The sequence below is a fragment of the Thamnophis sirtalis genome, unplaced genomic scaffold (genome assembly GCF_051295495.1).
Source record: "Thamnophis sirtalis isolate CommonGarterSnake01/CBP01778 unplaced genomic scaffold, rThaSir2_p1.2 scaffold_6, whole genome shotgun sequence".
In the NCBI taxonomy this organism is placed as follows: domain Eukaryota; kingdom Metazoa; phylum Chordata; class Lepidosauria; order Squamata; family Natricidae; genus Thamnophis; species Thamnophis sirtalis.
Window position 1 is genome coordinate 95,557,209 of NW_028261386.1, and position 20,723 is coordinate 95,577,931.

At 38.0% G+C, this 20,723-nt stretch overlaps 1 protein-coding gene across 9 annotated transcripts in view; it reads right to left on the reverse strand.

Moving 5' to 3' along the window:
• Window positions 1-20,723, reverse strand: part of LAMA2 (laminin subunit alpha 2) — a 474,492-nt gene that overhangs the window by 66,318 nt on the left and 387,451 nt on the right. For all 9 annotated transcript variants that reach the window (XM_087718512.1, XM_087718505.1, XM_087718507.1 and 6 more), the window contains 3 exons: window positions 19,552-19,654; window positions 4,135-4,251; window positions 1,908-2,090 (listed from right to left, as the gene is read on the reverse strand). In XM_087718512.1, coding sequence (XP_087574638.1) covers window positions 1,908-2,090; window positions 4,135-4,251; window positions 19,552-19,654 — 403 coding nt within the window. The remainder of the gene's footprint in view (window positions 1-1,907; window positions 2,091-4,134; window positions 4,252-19,551; window positions 19,655-20,723) is intronic.

A 20,723-nucleotide genomic window follows, 5' to 3' on the forward strand; every position in this document is an offset into this window, starting at 1 on the left:
GTTAATGAATATAAAAAGCAAGCCATAAGAATGATTTTTCATTTATTTGATGTTACCATTATCAGTGAATTATTTGCTCATTTCATAATTATGATGCTCTTCCTGTCTTCTCCACTTTTCTTTTGGGTTATGTATATCCCTATCTGACTTAAAATTCTCCTTTCTCATGTTGGTATGATTTCAGAGTCTGATTTAAAACTAACTATGAGGTAAAGGTAGAATGCTAATGGAAGCCGGTGCAGAAAGAAGAATGAAGGGGACATTTAAGTGAGAAAGGGGAGAAACAAGAGTGAAGCATCAAGACAACTTGCAAGGAAATCCTGATCTCAGTTAAAATTGAAATGGCAAGTACAGCTCATGAAAATACATACCTTCAAATGAGATTAGGAACATGCAATATGGCAGGGACGAAGAGACTCTAGTCATTCAAGATCTACTTGACATTTTATTTCCCCCCTCCCTCAAATCCTCCAAATGGAGTGAGACCTCAAATAATGGCTCAAGCAGAGATGGACACTTCTGAATATGTGTTTAGCCCAGAAACTCAAGTAGACTAAAGCTCAAAAGTCTTTTAGCACAACAATCACCAAGTGTTCTTTTTCTTTTCTAATTAAGACTCACTGGTATTGCTAGACTACAGGGAACCTGAAGACCCTGTCAGTCTGGTCAATTGACTCTAAATTAGATTGTGTCCATGGTTGCTGTAAGCCAACAGCTAAATTTAGCTGAACTGTAATAGCAAACTATCTTCAGGAACACCATTCTTAACATTTTCTAGAAGATATTTCTAACTCACATAACTGAGCAGTAAAAATCTTCAAACATATAATAAAACTGCTCTCTATTCAAAAAAGGAAGACTAGATTTGTGGGGATAGAACAATACAATTTTGTTTGCAGTTGTTATTATAAAGATTTAAACTTTACATTTTTCTGGTGAAATAATATATATTTTCCCTATAAATTATATTTTCCTTCATATTGCAAAGATGACCAGATCTGGAATAGGTCTGTATGTGTCCCAAGTGTGATCCACTCACTGAGGCAATATAAAGGGTTTCTAGTAAATATGGTTATTCATTTGATTCACATAGAATCAGTTTGGTGTAGTGATTAAGGAATCAGGCTAGAAACTGGGAGGCCATAAATACTAATCCCACCTTGGGCATGTGACTTTCATTCAGCCCTAGGTAGAAGGCAATGGCAACCATTTCTGAAAAACCTTGCCAACAAAACTGCAAGGACTTGTCCAGGCAGCCTCTGAGAATCAGACACAATTGAATGAAAAAATAAAAAGAAGGTTACATAGCTATGTTAGAGACATTTTTTTCTGAATTCTACCAGTAATATAGTGCTTTTCAGTGAATATAATAAGTAAAGGTTCAGCATAAAATATGTTCCTAACATACCTGTCTGTATTACCCAAGAGATTATAACACATCATCTACAACCAAAAGACAGCTTTATTACAGCATTTTCATTCAATGATTAACTTATATACCTACCTGATATGTTCATACCACAAATGCTTACCATTATTTCTACTGTCCTGGGAATGATCTTTCAAGGGCATTTTCATCACTAAGAGTCAAAGCTATTTTTTTAAATATCCAAAGCAATGTGTTAAGAAGGTGGAAGGCAATGGAAAACATGCTTCTAATTAAGTGGTATTTGAGGTATACAAAATAATGAAGGAATTATGCATGGAGTATCACCAGGAAAGTCTAATTTTTAAAGCACAGGATATTACCATTCTTCTCTCTATATATATAAACCTTACCAACCTTAGTAGGTGTTGAAAAGTGCATAACACCATAATTTAAATCAAGGGAAGGAACAACCCTTTCATTTCAGAAGATTAGAAAAAAAGGAAAGAAATCAAAGTACATAGGCATAATAAGGTCTTACTATTTTTAGTAGGATCTTTCAACATAGCGTTTGTTTTGGCTGCATCGTCTGCAACTTTTCTGTATCTGTCTTTTAATCCAAGGAGGTTTTGATTGAGATCTCTGATTTTAGCCAGTACCTCATTTGCAGTATCATTAGCTTGCTTAGCTTTGTCTTTAACTGCTTGTACTTTGGCTGCTGTATCTGTCAACATGAGGAGAGGGGAAAAAAATAGAACCAAGAGATATTTTATTTATTTGACTTTTATGCCACTTTTATTTTTTTATATAAATAACTCATGACAGCAGACACACCTACTTATCACATCTTGTACATAGTATTTATATTTATTGTTTTGTTGATTTATTTATCAAAATTCTTAGTAGCCCATATCCCTTGTAGAGGGACTAATTTGAATTGTGCTGGGCCTACTGCAAGACAAGACCTATTTGTTTCTGAAAGGATAAATCTTTATTTAAAAAAATAAACATAAAACCTATTTATTTTCACTTATTCCAAGACAAAAAACCCCCCACCCATGTAACCTCTCTGAAGTAACAAGAGTGACAGCATTGTTAGTGCTGTAACAAAGATATCAATAAATGTGCCCATAAAATAACATTGCATGAAAAGTGAGCAAACAGAAAATACAACTCAAACATATATTAACTGAACTATTGTCTGAATAGTTTATTGAATCTAAATTTACATAGGGAAAAGAGAGGCTAATCTTTCATGTTTTTAATATCCTTACTTTTTGTTGACCTCTTGCAAACCATTGTATCTACTGCACTGTCAAAGATAAGTTCACAGTTTCTTGTGAGTAGGTTTAATTAACTTTCTTTTAAACCAAAGAAGTCCTAATCCAGCAAAATTTGCCATAATGAAGAAATCAGTCTGGTCTGTATACAATTTGGTTCCCTCTGATGCACAATGTGTTTTAGCTCCTAGGCAAGTGGCACAATGAACTATGATGTCATGCCTATTTACTTCATATAATTAAAACACTGGCAGCGGATCTTGGCATCCATTTGCTGTTGTAAGTAACAAATCACACATTCAATTCCAGCTGCTTTCTATACATATTGCTTATGTTTCTTCAGAAATAATGTTCTTTGCTCAACTTGATCTTTTTCACTCTGAATATCTGCTCCTTTCTTAGCATTTTTACTATAACAGCAAGGAGAGGCACTTTGGGAAAATGAACTAAAATGATAGATTGGTTGGCAGAATGTTGTCTTTCATTGCTTTTAAAAGAAAAAAAGAAGGACTTCTCAGAATGAGAAGAAAGCAAATGCTCTTGCTAAACGAAAAAGGGGGAAAAAAAGTATATCAAATAGTTTTCCTTCTATGGCAAGCAATATACTAAGAACCAAAATAGACAAGAGAACTTATGGGACAGAGTAAAAAGTATAATATATACACATATTTTTTCCAAAGTGGAAGATCAAAACCAGAAATATATTGAGCTGAAACTGTCCGCATACTGACCCATCCTATTAGAGCTGAGCTACTGTGCTGTGATGATAATTCTAATAATGCCACTTCCACTGTGTTTGGATGTGCCAGAATGATATCATTGGTTTGGAAGAATTAGAAAAAGTTCAGCAATCAGGAGGGGAGCAGACAGTAGCAGCCCAGTGACTGTGATCAACAAGTGACATTATTGAGAAAGACCCTGGTAGACAGAATGAGAAGTGGGGGAACCTGAGCAAATTTTCCAGATGTTTTGGAGGATTTTTTTTTAAAAAAAAGCTTAATGGCACCATTATGTATTATTAAAGATAAATATTCCTCTGTTTGCACTTGGTGTCTATATTATGAAAATATTTTGATTGGGAACACAAAGATATGATATTGATATATTCTTACATTAATATCATTTGAAGGAAGGAAGGAAAGAAGGAAAAAAGAAAAAAATAAGAAGAAAGAAGGAAGGAAGGAAGGAAGGAAGGAAGAAAGAAGAAAGAAGGAAGGAAGGAAAAAAGAAGAAAGAAGGTGGGGGAAAAAGAAGAAATAAAGAAGGTAGGAAGTAAAGAAGAAAAAAGAAAGAGAGAAAGAAAGAAGGAAGGAAGGAAGGAAGGAAGGAAGGAAGGAAGGAAGGAAGGAAGGAAGGAAAAAAGGAAGGAAGGAAGGACGGACAATACAAATATAAGTAGGTTGGGAAAAAAACACATTTTTTTCAATTTAGGAAAAGCACTGCACTCTAAATACTGAATAGTGGTGATTTAGTTCAGCTCTCACTTACCATTTGGAATTGCTAATAGCTTTTCCAGGGTGTCATTCAGAGCTTTCAAGAGAGCTGAGTTTCTTTCCCCTGCAACTTGCAACTTATTCTGCATTCCTTTTAGATTATCCTCATTTTCTGTAAGGAGTACACAAATCAGAGGTTTTGTTATATTAATATAATTCATTATAAAATTAATATATCTTGAAAGGAATTCAGGACTACGTAGGAGCTCTCTCAATTTAGTATCATAATAATTTTATGAGCAAGCGTAGGCTAAGAAATTATAATTGACCATGAAGAACTTTCATTGGATTTTTGGACTATTTATGGCTTAGAAGTATCAAACACTCAAATCAGTACAGATTGAATATTTATCATGATTTATTCATTTGAAATCAGCTGGCTAACTATTACATTCAGCCTGATGGTGCTTGGAGTACAGATCATTGTACTCCAAGCACCATCAGGCTGAATGTATCATCATTGGCACAGGATGATAATCAAAGTTTTATTAATTTCTCCCCCCCCCCCGACATCACACCAAGATATGCATTGTTGCATTATTTTATTCTTTTTAACATTGCAAGTCTCCCAGAGTCACCTTGTAGTTGAAAGAAGCAAATATATTTATTAAATAAATAAATAATAAATATGAAAATGTCAATTGTGCAGGCTTACATTGTTATTGATTAATAAAATAGAATAGAATAACAGAGTTGGAAGGTACCTTGGAGGTCTCCTAGTCCAATCCCCTAATTAGACAGGAAACCCTGCACCACTTCAGATAAATGGTTATCCAACATCTTCTTAAAAACTTCCAGTGTTTGAGCATTCACAACTTCTGGAGCCAAGTTGTTCCACTGATTAATTGTTCTAACTGTCAGGAAATGTCTCTTCAGTTCTAAGTTGCTTCTCTCCTTGATTAGTTTCCACCCATTGCTTCTTGTCCTACCCTCAGGTGCTTTGGAGAATTGCTTGATTCCTTCTTTGTGGCATCCCCTGAGATATTGGAAGACTGCTATCATGTCTCCCCTAGTCCTTCTTTTCATTAAACTAGATATATCCAGTTCCTGCAACTGTTCTTCATATGTTTTAGCCTTAATTAAAGCAGCCATGTTTCTTTTTCAGGCTCAGACGAAAGTATAAAGAAAGCTGCAGCTACTTTAAAGAGAATATGTGCACTTTTATAAACTATTTTCAAAGTATGATTAATAACATTTGTACTTTTTGAAATTTAAGTTGAGTTTTCCATAAAGTTGAAAACTCAGCTTCCTGATGTTACTGATTTATAATTAAGGACAATTGGAATCTATTTAATGTGATATAGAAATTTTCCACATTGCACAATGGGAAAACTTACTGGACAACTCTTGAAGGATCTTTAAAACATAATATCCATTAGCTATATGACTGTCCAGTAACTTCAGAATTCTCAGAATCTGGTTTGTTTAGTATATGGCTCTGTGTATGTGTGATTGTGTGCGCATGCATATGCATGCATGTGCAAGTGTGTGCATTTGCAAATATGCATGAAAATGAAAAAGCATCAAAAGGATCAAAGCAACATCACAAATAAGTTTTACTCATTTACTTATAGGAGTCATGATGGCATAATGGTTAGAATTCAGTATCGCAGGCAAACTCTGCCCATAACTAGGAAATCAATTCTGACTGAATCAACGTTGACTCAGCCTTCCATCCTTCTAAGATTGGTAAAATGAGGACCCAGATTGTTCGGGGCAATATGCTGATTCTGTAAACCTCTCAGAGAGCGTGTACAGTACTATGGAGCAATGTATAAGTCCAAGTGCTGTTGCTATTGCTATTGTATTCCCATTACTTTATTGCCTTTTCCCAAGAATTTCTACCCATCCAACCAGCTTGAGTAGAATAGGCAGCTGTAGACCCATCAGCCAAAGTGTCAACTCTGAAGTGAACCTGGCTGAGGCCATCTTTGAGGCTTCAGGATTTCCACAAGGAGGAAGAGGGACAGTGATGGTGGAAATAGATAGCTGGGGTTTTGTAGTCAAAACAAAAAGTTTTCCTGTGGAAACCAAGGACATTCCAACAGGTGGCTGAGGAGAGGAGTGGAATAACCAAGCAACCAGCCAGCACCTCTATTGGATAATGTGACTGATGACTTGGAGGAAAGGGGTAACTTACTTTTTAATAAGGTGAAAATGGAGGGAACTTCAGAGTCGATTTTCACCAGTTGTGCCAATATGATGTATCCAATAAATTGTTCTTTGAAGAATCTACCTGCCTCAGAATTCTGCTTTCTATGGGTGCATTACCATATTTTTCAGAGTATAAGACACACCAGAATATAAGACACACCAAGGTTTTGAAGAGGCAAATAAAAAAACCCTCCCCCAAACGGCCCATTTTTCGCAAAAGGCATGAATAGCCTTTAGGGGGCTTGTAGATTGCTCCTTGGGGATGCCCCCCCCCCCAAATGAGCAAAAAGTAGTCCTTTTTTTTTTTTTTGCAAAAAATGGGCCCATTTTTTCTAAAAAAAATTGCATGCATAGCCTTTAGGAGGCTTATAGAGTACTCCTGGGGGCTGGAGGGGGGTAGAATTGAGCAAACAATGACCTGTTTTCACTCATTTCTGCCTTCCCCAACCCCCAGCAGCTCTCTGAAAGCCTTCTACAGGCTCTGGACAGCCATTTTAGTGAAGTGGTGCGGTTCCGGGAGGCAAAAAATGCTGTATTCAGTGTATAAGACGCACCCAGATTTTCAGCCTCTTTTTTGAAGGAAAAAGGTGTGTCTTATAGTCCAAAAAATATGGTACTTGGAATGTTGACAGTGTCAGCTGGCACGGACCGGAATATGAACTTTTTCAGCAGTGGCCCCTGTTCTATGGAACATCCTTGCTTTGGAGATTTGAATGGCTCCAACCCTGTTAGCCTTTCATTAACATCCTAGAAACCTGGGTACACCTGTGCTTGTTGTGTTGAACATGGTAAGGGCTCCATTTCCTGGCTGTATTGCTAACTGGCCAAGCATCTTTCTCTGTTTAGTTATTTTGGATGTTTCTATTGTTTTTATTGTTTTAAAATGTCTTTATGATGTTGATTGTAATATATATATATATGAACTGTAAGCCACCCAGTGTCAGTAACTGAGATGGTCAGCCATATAAATTAATTGAATGATTGAATAATTGAATGACTGAATGAATAACTTGATCAAAAATAACTGCGACTGGATGAAGTACCATTGAAACAAACAAAGTACGATGAAAACAAAACCAAACAAAACTCTTTAAAGTGGAGACAAAACTAACAGTTCATATTTTTCTCTCATGGATGCACCAGGACAATTACGTTTTAGAAGAAAACTCATCTTTATATAAAAGACTAAACTAAATAGCAATTTAAACAGAAATTATAGTCCAAATCACAGCCTCAGTAATTGCATATTCAATATCATACTGGTGGAATATGATTCAATATATTTTGCAAATCATTTTGTGTGACAATGGTTTATCTAAAGATGTCATTTTCTCTAAAAATGATAATGTTAAGATTGTCAAAATGTATGCTCCAATTTAGATTTGTGGGCATTGTCAATATCAGGAATATAGTTCAGCAAAGAAAATGTGGATTAGCTGCAGATCAGTGAGGAAAAAATTGAAGCAAGAACATCCTTTTTGTACAATTATATTTTCCTTAGAAATAAAATAAATGAACTAATGGCAAAATCTGGGAATGGGCCATTAGTCTTGCTAAAGGTGGCAAATATGAGAGAATCCAAACATAGAGAAGTTAATGAGCAATATCCAAAAAAGAAATGTATTATTGTATTTTAATTGGACTATAAAATGGTTTTTAATGCAAAGATAGGCACAATAACGTTGTCAAATGGCATATTAGAAAGAATCTTATTTCTGCAATATTTATTTCATAGGAAAAAAAACCTAATTGTTCTTTAAAAGTGACTCTGCATATATCTTATTGGGAAAAAAAAGTTATTTCCATAGCTTGAGCCAGAATGACCAAATGCATTTTCACATCAGCTATTCCAGGTGTATCAATTGATTGCCTTATGTTAATCGATAGTCTTCTATTCTTACTTCTACCTCTTTTCTGGTATTTCCAAGGTAAATCTTATTCTCTTTTTTGTGATCTCTCTAGAGCAGTGTTTTTCAACCTTTTTTGTGCAAAGGCACACTTTTTTCATGAAAAAAATCATGAGGCACACCACCATTAGAAAATGTTAAATTTTTTTAACTCTGTGCCTATATTGACTATAGGCAGGTGTTTTCCCCACGGCACACCTTACACTATGTCACGGCACACTAGTGTGCCGCGGCACAGTGGTTGAAAAACACTGCTCTAGAGATAGTGTCAGCCTTGCCCCAGCTGGCTCTCTAAGAAAGAAAGATGCTTGACTTCATCAGAAGTCCAGAGATATTTCATGAGAAGAGTCCTCCACTCCACTGCTCACAACAGAATACCTTGTGCCACCAGACTTGAAATTTTGGGCTTAGACAACTTAAAACTATGCCACCTTCAGTCTGACCTAAGTGTAGTACATAAAATTATCTACTACAATGTTCTACCTGTCAATGATTACTTCAGCTTCAACCACAAGTATACACAAGCACACAATAGATACAAACTTAAGGTAAACTGTACCAAATCAATTGCAGAAAATATGACTTCAGCAACAGAGTGGTCAATGCCTGAAATGAATTACCTGACTCAGTGGTTTCTTCCCCAAATCCACAAAACTTTAACCTTAGACTGTCTACTGTTGACCTCACCCCATTCCTAAGAGGTCTGTAAGGAGCATGCATACGCGCACCAGTGTCTACAGTTCCTGTCCTAACAATCCCATTTATTCGTATCCATTTATGTATTCATAACCTTGTATGTGCTTATATCTAGTATCTTATACATGCTTGACAAAACAAATAAATCAATAAAAATAAAAAGATGACAAGGCTCTTTTACTAGAGAAACAATTGAGTGCAGCAAAAACAAGGCCAGATCTGAAGAAAACCCATGCAAATTGCTATATTGTTCCAAATCCTTACCCCCCCCTCCTTTGACCAATACTCAACAGGATGGTAGCTGGATGTTTTGAGAACAGGACACTTTAAGAACCACTTAACATTCTGTTCCCAGATCCTGTGCACTCAAAAGTCCTTGAAGTGGACCAGATGAAACTGGTTCACGCATCTGCTTCCTGTCCATGCTGATTTCCCCCTCCCTTTCCCCCCTTGCAACATCCCCCCATCCCACTCCAACTCAAGATTGTGGCAAGCTGCAGGAACAGCAATGGGGAAAATAGCCTGACAGATACATAGAGAAAATATATAGAGTTGTGTTCTGACTCCCCTCTCCGCTCGTTCACAAATGACAAGACAGAACTTCAAAGGAAATATCTTTATCAGTCCTGGCTCAAGTTGGCTGCGAGCCCAAAAATAAATGTAGATAAAGTCTCTGGCAAAACGTTACACAGCAAAAGCAAAAACAAAAAGCTCTTACAGCAAACCAGTTTACAGAAAGCAAATCACTTATCCAAGTGCCTCTTTGAATCTCGAAACGATGAACCACACACGACGAACTACGAACCACGAACGTTGACTTCTGCAACTAAGGCGTGGCACCATCCGTCTTTTATCTGCAGAAGACGACCCTAACGAGCAACAGCTGCTCATTATTCCAGCATCCCGACGCAACTCACAGCAAGCTGTTGCTGAGTCACAACAGAGTTGTATATAAAACAGCTTATATACAACCATTATTTACAACCTAATTTGGTTATAAATATCTTCTCTAAAGATGGAAATACAGAGACATTTCCAATGTACAAGGAATCCTTCACTTACGATCACAATTGAGCCCAAAAACTATGTTGCAAAGTGAAACAGTTGTTAAGTGAATTTTGCCCAATTTTATGACCTTGCTTACCACAGTGATTAAGTGAATCACTGCAGTTGTTAAGTAAATCTGGCTTCTCCATTGACTTTGTTTGTCAGCAGATTGCAAAAGATGTTCACATGACCTTAGGACACTGGAATTGTCATAAATACTGCCAAGCGCCTGGATTTTGATCACATGATGATGGGGATGCTGCAATGGTCGTAAGTTTGAAAAATGGTCCTAAGTAATTTTCTTCAGTGCCATTGTAGTTTTATTATTATTAAATGAATGGTTGTAAGTCAAAGATTATGTATGTTCATAGAATGGTTTTTAACCAATTAACATTTTCTTGCATAACAAAATAAGAATTTTTTAATCTTGTTCTAAAAATATTTTCAAGATAAGATAAATCTTGTTCTAAAATACTTTTAAAATTCTTTTAAGGCATTTTTTTCCTGAAAAGATATGGCATATTGTGCTTTTAATATAATTTCCATTTAATAGATGGATAAATTCAGTAGTTTTAGTAATTCTGCAGCCAAATATTTTATAAATTCACTATTTCTCTCTGGGATGAATTCCCCAAGTTATATCAATTATTTCATTTCTGTATTTTAGAATCCCTCTGCTTTAAAACCTGCTTTTAGACCTATTAAACCAGGCTATTTTTATGAGTTTTAATAAACTTAATCGCTGGGGATCTCTTAAATGCCAACATTCTCAATCCATCTGTTTAATATTTTTCCATTTAATATCTCAAATACATTTTAATTGTTTCTTGAAAATTAGAAAAGAAAAGGCAAAGTAAATTTCCTGAGATAGCCTCATACAAAATGGAGGCTAAAGCTCCAAAATTATCATTTTTTTAAACAAATGTACACTGTTTTTTATTGAAAAACATTCTGAAATGCCACAGCTTGAAATTCCAAGCAATGAAATTAACCCTCAGAGCAATCTTCTAAACTTTAAGCATTATCCTATAGAATAGCAAAACAAACAAATTAGTCTGATTTGCTTGTAATTTATTCTAGCAGATAATATGGACAATCCTTTTTCTATTTAAGAAAATTGGATGGATAAAGATCTTACACCCACACCCTTTATGGTCTGTTTCTGTTGCTCCCCTCTGGGAGTAGGTCAGAGGTGAGTTTCTGCCGGTTCGGCCCGGATCAAGCAAACGGATAGTGGCAGAGGCAGAAGGCTATGCCCACCTGCCTGGACGCTTAGGGGCTTGTTCAGAAGTGTCGCACATGCAGCGAGCACGCACCAGCGAACTGATAGTAAAAACAATGGAAACCCACCACTGAAGTAGGTATTTCTACCTCCTTCCTTCAAAGTATTTCTAGCAGGATTACCAAATTCTGGAACAGTTTTGTTCCTATGCCATCCGTCTGGTAACACAAGACTTGTTTCTCTCGGCATGTACATGTACTGTATATATCTGAACTAGACTGTGTTGTTTCTCCGTGTCATATAATATTTGTGGGTATATGCATTATTCATTCATTTGTTCATTCGTTTGTTCATTCATTCATTCATTCATTTTGTCATGGTTATGTAGTGTATACAATACAATAGCAGAGTTGGAAGGGACCTTGGAGGTCTTCTAGTCCAACCCCCTGGCTAGGCAGGAAACCCTATACCGTTTCAGACAGATGGCTATCCAACATCTTCTTAAAGACTTCCAGTGTTGGGGCATTCACAATTTCTGGAGGCAAGCTGTTCCACTGATTAATTGTTCTAACTGTCAGGAAATGTCTCTTCAGTTCTAAGTTGCTTCTCTCCTTGATTAGTTTCCACCCATTGCTTCTTGTCCTACCCTCAGGTGCTTTGGAGAATTGCTTGATTCCTTCTTCTTTGTGGCATCCCCTGAGATATTGGAACACTGCTATCATGTCTCCCCTAGTCCTTCTTTCTATTAAACTAGACATACCCAGTTCCTGCAACCATTCTTCATATGTTTTAGTCTCCAGTCCCCTAATCATCTTTGTTGCTCTTCTCTGCACTTTTTCCAGAGTCTCCACATCTTTTCTACATCGTGGCGACCAAAACTGAATGCAGCATTCCAAGTGTGGCCTTACCAAGGCATTATAAAGTAGTATTAAGACTTCACGTGATCTTGATTCTATCCCTCTATTTATGCAGCCTAGAATGTGTTGGCTTTTTTGGCAGCTGCTGCACACTGCTGGCTCATATTTAAATGGTTGTCCACTAGGACTCCAAGATCCCTTTCACAGTTACTACTACTGAGCAAGGTACCACCTATACTGTACCTGTGCATTTTGTTTTTGTTGCCTAAGAACCTTACTCTTTTCACCATTGAATTTCATTTTATTAGATAGTGCCCAATGTTCAAGTTTGTCAAGATCCTTCTGTATTTTTAGCCTATCTTCTGGAGTGTTGGCTATTCCTGCCAGCTTGGTGTCATCTGCAAATTTGATGAGTTCCCCATTTATTCCCTCATCCAAATCATTGATGAAGATGTTGAAGAGTACTGGGCCTAAAACAGAGCCTTGAGATACTCCACAGCATACTTCCCTCCATGTAGATGCAGTTCCATTGAGGACTACACGCTGAGTGTGGTTGGTCAGCCAGTTATGAATCCATCTGGTGGTGATGCTGTCCAACCTACATTCTTCTACTTTATCTAGTAGTAGGTTATGGTCTACCTTATCAAGTGCCTTACTGAAGTCCAAGTAAACTATGTCAATGGCATTCCTCTAGTCCATTAATTTTGTCACATTATCAAAGAATGCAAAAAGATTAATCTGGCATGATCTGTTTTTGACAAACCCATGTTGGCTTTTGGCTATTACTTTGTTTGCTTCTAGGTGTTCGCTAATTCATTGCTTGATTATTTTTTCCAGAATCTTTCCTGCTATTGAGGTCAGGCTGATAGGTCTGTAGTTTCTTGGATCTATTTTTTTCCCTTGGAATCTACAGTATATTAGAGATGGTTTCAGTTTAGTTTCAGTTTAATAAAATTTGTATGCCGCCCACTCCCATTGGGACTCTGGGCAGCTCACAAGCAAGATAAAAGCATTATAAAAAGTTAAGAAAAGATACAATTATTAAAATTAATACACCATCCATTCAATCTAAGTGGGGCTGGATATTAATCAACAGCCCCAGGCCTGCCGGAACAGCCAGGTCTTGGTCGCTTTACGGAAGGCCGGGAGAGTGGTAAGGGTCCGGATCTCAACGGGTAGATCGTTCCACAGGGCTGGTGCAGCTACAGAGAAGGCCCTCCCTTGGGGGGCCACCAGCCGGCATTGTCCAGTCGACGGCACCCGGAGGAGGCCCAACCTGTGCGATCTTATTGGTCGTTGGGAGGTGAATGGCAGGAGGCGGTCTCTCAGGTAGCCAGGTCCTATACCATGTAGGGCTTTAAAAGTAACGACTAGCACCTTGAAGTGCATCCAATGGGGAGCCAGTGCAGCTCAGGGAGGATAGGTGTAACATGGGTGTATCTAGGTACACCCATTATCGCTCGCGCGGCTGCATTCTGGACCCACTATAGTCTTTGAACACTCTTCAGGGGCAGCCCCATGTAGAGCGCGTTACAGTAATCCAGTCTTGAAGTGATGAGGGCATGAGTGACCATTCGAAGTGCCTCCCGGTCCAGGTAGGGCCGCAACTGGTGCACCAGGCAAACCTGGGCAAAGGCCCCCCTGGTCACAGCTGACAGATGGTGTTCTAACATCAGCTGTGGATCCAGGAGGACACCCAAATTGCGGGCCCTCTCCGAGGGGTGTATAATTTCACCCCCCAGGCTAAGAGGTGGAATGTCTGGACCATCCTTGGGAGGCAACATCAATAGCCACTCGGTCTTGTCTGGATTGAGTGCAAGCTTGTTCCCTCCCACCCAGACCCTGACAGCCTCCAGGCACTGGCACATCATTTCAACTGCTTCGCTGAGTTGGCACGGAACGGACAGATACAATTGAGTATCGTCCGCATATTGATGATATTTGATCCCGTGCCGGCGTATGATCTCACCCAGCGGCTTCATGTAGATATTAAATAGGAGGGGGGACAGGACCAAACCCTGAGGCACCCCCTATTTGTGGGTCCTAGATCTCTGTCCCCCAACCAATACCGACTGTGACCTGTCCGAGAGGTAGGAGGAGAACCACCTTAAGACGGTGCCTCCCACTCCCACCTCCCGTAACCATCGCAGAAGGATACCATGGTCAATGGTATCGAAGGCCTCTGAGAGGTCAAGAAGCACTAGGATAGAGGAATGTCCTCTACCCCTGGCCCGCCAGAGATCATCGATCAGTGTGACCAAAGCAGTTTCGGTGCTGTTTCATCCAAGGTCCGTTGGAGTTGAAAGGCCACCACCTTCTCAATAACCTTTCCTACAAATGGGAGGTTGGAGACTGGGCGATAGTTATTCAAGATGGCTGGATCCAGGGAAGGTTTCTTAAGGAGGGGTCTCACTATCTCATCCTTTAGAGGGTGCGGGAAGGATCCCTCACGAAGAAAGGTGTTAACAATCCTCTGGAGCCAGCCACGTGTCACCTCCCTGCTGGTCGAGACCAGCCAGGAGGGACACGGGTCCAGTAAACAGTTGGAGGCACTCACCGCTCCCATAGCCTTGTCTACTTCCTCAGGAGCAACAAGTTGAAACTCGCTCCACAAAATCCGATCAAGACCTTCCCCCAGCGTCTCGGCTGGTACCGTCCAAGTGGAGTCCAGGTCCGTCCGAATCCGAGCGATTTTATCCAGCAGAAACTGAACAAATTCCTCAGCTCTACCCTGTAGAGGTTCGTCCGCATCCCTCCCTTTCAAGAGGGAGCAGGCTATCCTAAACAGGGCAGCTGGGCGCAATTCTGCGGATGCAATAAGAGCGGAAAAATGCGCACATTTTGCCACCTGTATCACCACTAGATAAGTCCTAATAAAGGCTCTTAATTGTGTTCGGTTGGATTCAGAGTTACTAGCCTTCCAGCGTCGCTCTAGGCGTCTCTTTTGGCGCTTCATCTCCCGGAGTTCCTCGGTAAACCAAGGAGCCCTCCTGGATCCACTGCCGTGGAGAGGCCGTAAAGGTGCAATCCGGTTTAAAGCCTCCGCCGCCGCTGTATTCCAAGCAGCGACCAAGGACTATGCCGGACTGTGGGCCAGAGAGTCAGGTATCTGGTGACCTTTTGAGAGCTGTATGCAACGAAATTTCATTTTAATGTATGCTGATTAGTGTACATTCAAAGTGACAATAAAGTTATTATTCTATTCTATTCTACTCTATTTTATTCTATTTTATTCTACTCTATTCTATTATCTGTGTAAAGACTATGATCTAGTGAAGGAATCCCACTGATGGTAACATAAAGAGGCAATGTTTTTCTGCAATCAATTCCCTTTCCAGCATTCTAACAGTTGAGTCAAAACAACAGATATGAAGTCAGTAAGAAGCTGACAATGGGAATAATAAAACCAATATAGTAAAGTAAGTTATGTGTCAGCTCATTTACCAGAGTGAATGAAGTTTGCATAAAGGTAGATGGCTTACAATACACCTAAAGGCAAGAGTTGCTGGGAAGTTAACATTTTTGCAAAACTTTCTATATCTTTGTCGAAGTAAAGAACTGCTTCGAATAATATCAATATAGGGAGAAGATCTGAAGGGAGAATGGAAATGTGCAAAAGGTAGAGGAATATCCCTTCTTTACTGAAAAATAAAATAAAATATGCTTTTGAACTTTTACACAATGGGGACTATGTCATTTTGCCGTTCCTAATGTTAGCCAGCAACAAAAATAATAGTATATTATACTACAAATGTCATCACGAAAGAAGAAACTTTCAAAAGCAGCATCTGCGTGGAGGTAGAATTTCCAGTTTTCCTCACTTGCTCTAGAAATGGTTGATCATTCTGAAATAGTATGAAATAGAATAGAATAGAATTCTTTATCGGCCAAGTGTCAAATGCCAAGGAATTTGTCTTTGGTGCATATGCTCTCAGTGTACATAATAGAATAAAATACATTCATCAAAATAAAAAGATACAACATTTAGTGATAGTCAAGGTTACTAATAAGCTATCAAATTGTACTAGGAAACAAATAAAAACAATATAAATTGAAAGATACAAGCAACATGGTTATAGCAACATGGTTATAGTTATAAGTGGTGAGAGATAGATACTAGGAAGGAAGAGAAGAATAATAGTAGTACATTCTTAGTAAATTATTGACAGTTTTGTGGGAATTAGTTGTTAAGCAGAGTGATGCTTAACATCACTCTGATGTTAAGAAAAAACTGTCCTTGTGTCTAGTTTGTTCTGGTGTGCAGTGCCCTATAACGTCATTTTGAGGGTAGAAGTTGAAACAATTTATGCCCAGGATGTGAGGGGTCTGTAGATATTTTCACAGCCTTCTTTTTGATTGATCTTTGTGGGTTCTTCTCTAAAGCAAATTATAAAGGTCAGGAAAAAAGCCTTTGTAGATATTGCTTTCAAACATATGGGAAAAACTTTTCTAGTACTTTTACTTACTTCTCCTACCTAGCCACAGGAACCCTTAAGGACTTTCCTGTCACACAGTTAAATAGGTGCATGTGTGCATGTTTGTGTTGACTGCATGCATAAGTATACCTATGAATTTAAAATTTCTCTTGTGCTGTTTTCTAAGTCAAAATTGTCTCTAGATGCTGTTTGCCTTCAGGGCAAAAATAAAAGATTTTTTGAAAGGAAATAAAGAAAGGCACACTAAGTAAATGAGTGCTGATAAAATTGCTAAAATTCATCCTGATAATACATTAGGAAGAGTTGAGAAGATGAAGTCTTTTTCTCAGCATAGTGAAGAATTCCATGCTTAAGGCCAAGAATATATAGTGGGATACTGTTCGGTTTCTACAGATTCATTAAAAAAAGCCAGAAAGGGACCCAGCTAAGTTAGGAGTTTGAAAAATCATCTTTATTCTTCTATACTGCTGACATCATACACCAAGAAAGGGCCCTGACCCTTTCCATTCCTTTGCTGGCTGCCATCTGGTTCCCCCTCTTCTCTGCATCCTAAATTCCAGTACCATAGTGCCATCTACTGATAGCCAAATATTTTGCAATTTTAAAAAAAAATTGCACAATGCCCATTTCTTGTCCTAAGGCTGCTTGCTGGAAGATATGAACTCTTGGTATAAAACAAATCACTTTCTAATCAACATTAAAGTGCTGGTACTGCTGAAGTATTATTATCAATTCAAAAACATCACGTTATGAGTTTGATAGGATTTAGTCCAGTGGTGGGTTCTGGATCCCATTCCAACCAGTATGATTGGAACGGGCCCGGTGGTGTGCACATGGACGTGCACAGCTTGCGCGCATGCATCTTAGCATCTCCATAAGCCTTTGTGATGTTCCAGATGCTCAGCGGAGTATTGCGCAGGCACTGTACGCACCATACACAGAAGCCCTGAAGACTTAAAAGACCAGTAAGGAGCTCGGGCGGGCAGGCTCTCTGGAGCACCGTACTGGAACTGTATCCGGTGCTCCAGTACGCCCATACCGGGGCATACGTCCTGCAACCCATCACTGATTTAGTCCCACATTATATGTAGCATTATAGGTTCATTTAAACCAGGGGTGGGCAACTGTAGCAACTTTACGACCTGTGGACTTCAACTCCCAGAATTCCTGAGCCAGCTTCAAAAATTCTGGGAGTCAAAGTCCACAGGTCGTAAAGTTGCCACAGTTTCTCACCCCTGATTTAAACAGAAAGTATAGCATGCTAAGAAGATAGAAATGAAGGAAGCACTCTTATTAATTTTACATAAGACTAGCTCCATATAATACATTGAAAATGAGTTTCCAAAATTAGAGGAAATAATGAAAATCATGATTTTTCTAAGACTATCATACACAGCAGGCAGCGTCTCCAATTCCTTTGTCTAATGAGCAGATCAAAGTTTCACGGTTAATATGGCAATTCTTCAGAAAATTCTCAAAAACACGGCTCTTGTAAGGCTTACCAATCAAAATGAAATAATAATTTCTATCTCAGTGGCCAGCATTTTTGGGCCTTTATTTTGCAATTAATCTTCCTTGCAGAGAAAAGTGTTATAACTAAATTTCTCAGTGCTGAACTCCACAGACCATATATCTTAAAAATAGTATATTTGATTCAATTTTCTTGCTCTGTAATTGATTCCTAGCATATATTCTGACACAGAACAAACTAGGAATAGAAGCTTTCCATCAGTTTGAGAAAATACATAGAAGGGCAAAATGTTAGCAGTAGAATTTACTTCCTTATCCAGTCACTCCTCCCTTCAAATTTCTACCATCACCAAGGGAGGGAAGAAATTAGTAAATCTCTAGTTCAACTGCTACCTTCGGATATTTTGGACATTTTGCTCTGTAAGGACTCTTTCAGCACTTTTTGGTGCTAACGTATGGCAGACTCCTGATTAACTATCATGTGATACCTAATATAATTGGTTATAATTCAAATAGATGTCGTAGCAAAACCATTCCCATTACTGCCACAAGTCAGGCCTGAATCCTGGAGAATTATTTGAATAGAACTTAGGTTTTCATGATTTTAACGAGACAACTATCTGAAGTTGAAAAAGATAAATTAATCATCATTTCTCCTTCCAGAATAATGAAAGATTATAAGGGGAAAAAAGATTTTATTGACAATCTTCCAATTCTGAACTTCCTTTCTGAATTGTTGAAAAATATATGACAACTGTGTTCTATTTATTAATTAAATTTGGATAGCTTTGTACAATATTCTGTATGCTTTTCTAATCAAGAAATGGCAAGCCAATTTAGAGTCTTTACAACATATGTTGTAGATAACTCTCCTTCTTCTTCTGGGGCCATGCAAAATAACCTAAGTAAACCAAAATACCAACAGCCCCAGGAGAAAAAACAAAAACAAAAAAATGGAGTCACCTACAGCATACAGTGTAAAGGCTGTGGCAGCCACTATACAGGACAAGTAGGCAGAAGACTAGCATCCACCAACATCAATAAGCAGTCAGAAGACATGATGGAAATTTTTTAATTTCACAACATTTGGACAGACTGAACCATAGTTTCAACTGGGAAACTGTGACCATCCTAGACCAAGCAAAATTCAAAACTCCTAGAGATTTCCTGGAAGCCTGGCATTCTGACAAATTGACCATCAATAGAATCACAGAAATAAACAACATCTACATACTGTGCAAAAGAGACAATCAACAAGCCAGAAAGAGAACACGTAGACCCAAAAACCTCCCCACTAGCAATCAACATCCAGATGAGCATAGATTAATACCAAGATTAACATCAGTCCAACAATCAAGAAGTAAAGAATATTCCAATTAAGGAAGTGCCAAAAAAGCTAGCAGTAAACAGGCCGACCAAATGACCCCTCCCACCAACATTGATAGGACAAGGCACTAGAACATAAACTGAGAGCAAATTCATTCCTTACTAGCATTGATCATGTTACCTAGTATGGATAATGAAATGTCTGCAAGAAAACACCCAAGCTCAGAAAACACCAAGGACTCCTCATTTCAACCTTGAGCTACAATTATTTTTCTTTATCGATAAATACATACATACCTTTAACATCATTTGCCTGTTTGTTGGCATCATTAAGAACCTTGAAGCTTTTTTGTAAAGCATTCTTGGCAGCATCCTTTAATGAGCCTTCTGGACCAGATGCCTATAGAAGAAAAGTAACAGAAACAACTATTTGCTGTAGCTGAAAAGATTCCAGGAAAAAAGAATCAAGAGAAATTGACTACTTTATTTTTAAAAAAAGGAGTGCAACATAGTTGAAGAATTATGATGATTGAAAACACCACAAATTTGCTTTGAATTGTTATATTAGATTACTGTAATATATTATACTTGTTTTTGTTATTTCAGTTTCATTGTAAAAACAGAGTCTTTTCTGTTCTTTCATCCCCAGGAAACAAAAAAATAGACTTTTATTGGGAGGAAAAAAAAATCAAAGTAACACTTACACTTTTATAAAATCTCTCTCCTTCTCTCTTTTTCTCTCATACCAATAATATATACACGTACATTAATATAAATCTTTAGTTGGCTGCTCATTAAACATGTATAAGATCTCCTAAAATTGTGGGAAGGGCAACCATTCTACTACAATCATTTCAGAAAGGAAAAGTTGTTTTATGGGTGACTCAGAATTGAATAAATTGAGACCCCAAAGTCACTCACACTTTTCTAAATTATTTGATGTAGCCTCCAGAGCTTCTCTAATTATTACCATCAAATTGTAATTGTTTAATATGACAGAATAGTGAATTATTAAATTCATGTGAAATAAATTACATTATCTTAAAATTAGCTAATTTGGTGTAGTTATATTTAAATTAAATTAAATCAAAACTACTTTTTGTCCTTGTCCCACCTCTTTTGGAAGTATGTATGGATTACACTAGATTAGCCTTTATGAATGGGAAGACAGGTCATTGGCAAATTAAGGAGAAAGAATTGTAATGTGAACAAACTGATACTATAATGGAATATCACTGCTAAATTGAGCTATGTCCTAAGTAAAAGTCCTAGATCATATTTAGTAACTACCCAACTTCTCTTAAAGGAGTATCACAAGATTCACGCTAAACTTCAACTAACCATCCCTGCTCATTGTCTTATTAATTTATCCATAGAATCATAAAGCACCAACTCAAATTTTCATTTTCAAAAGTCAAGGATGGATGATAAATGAAAACTGGATTATAGTAAATTTCCCCCCACGCCTT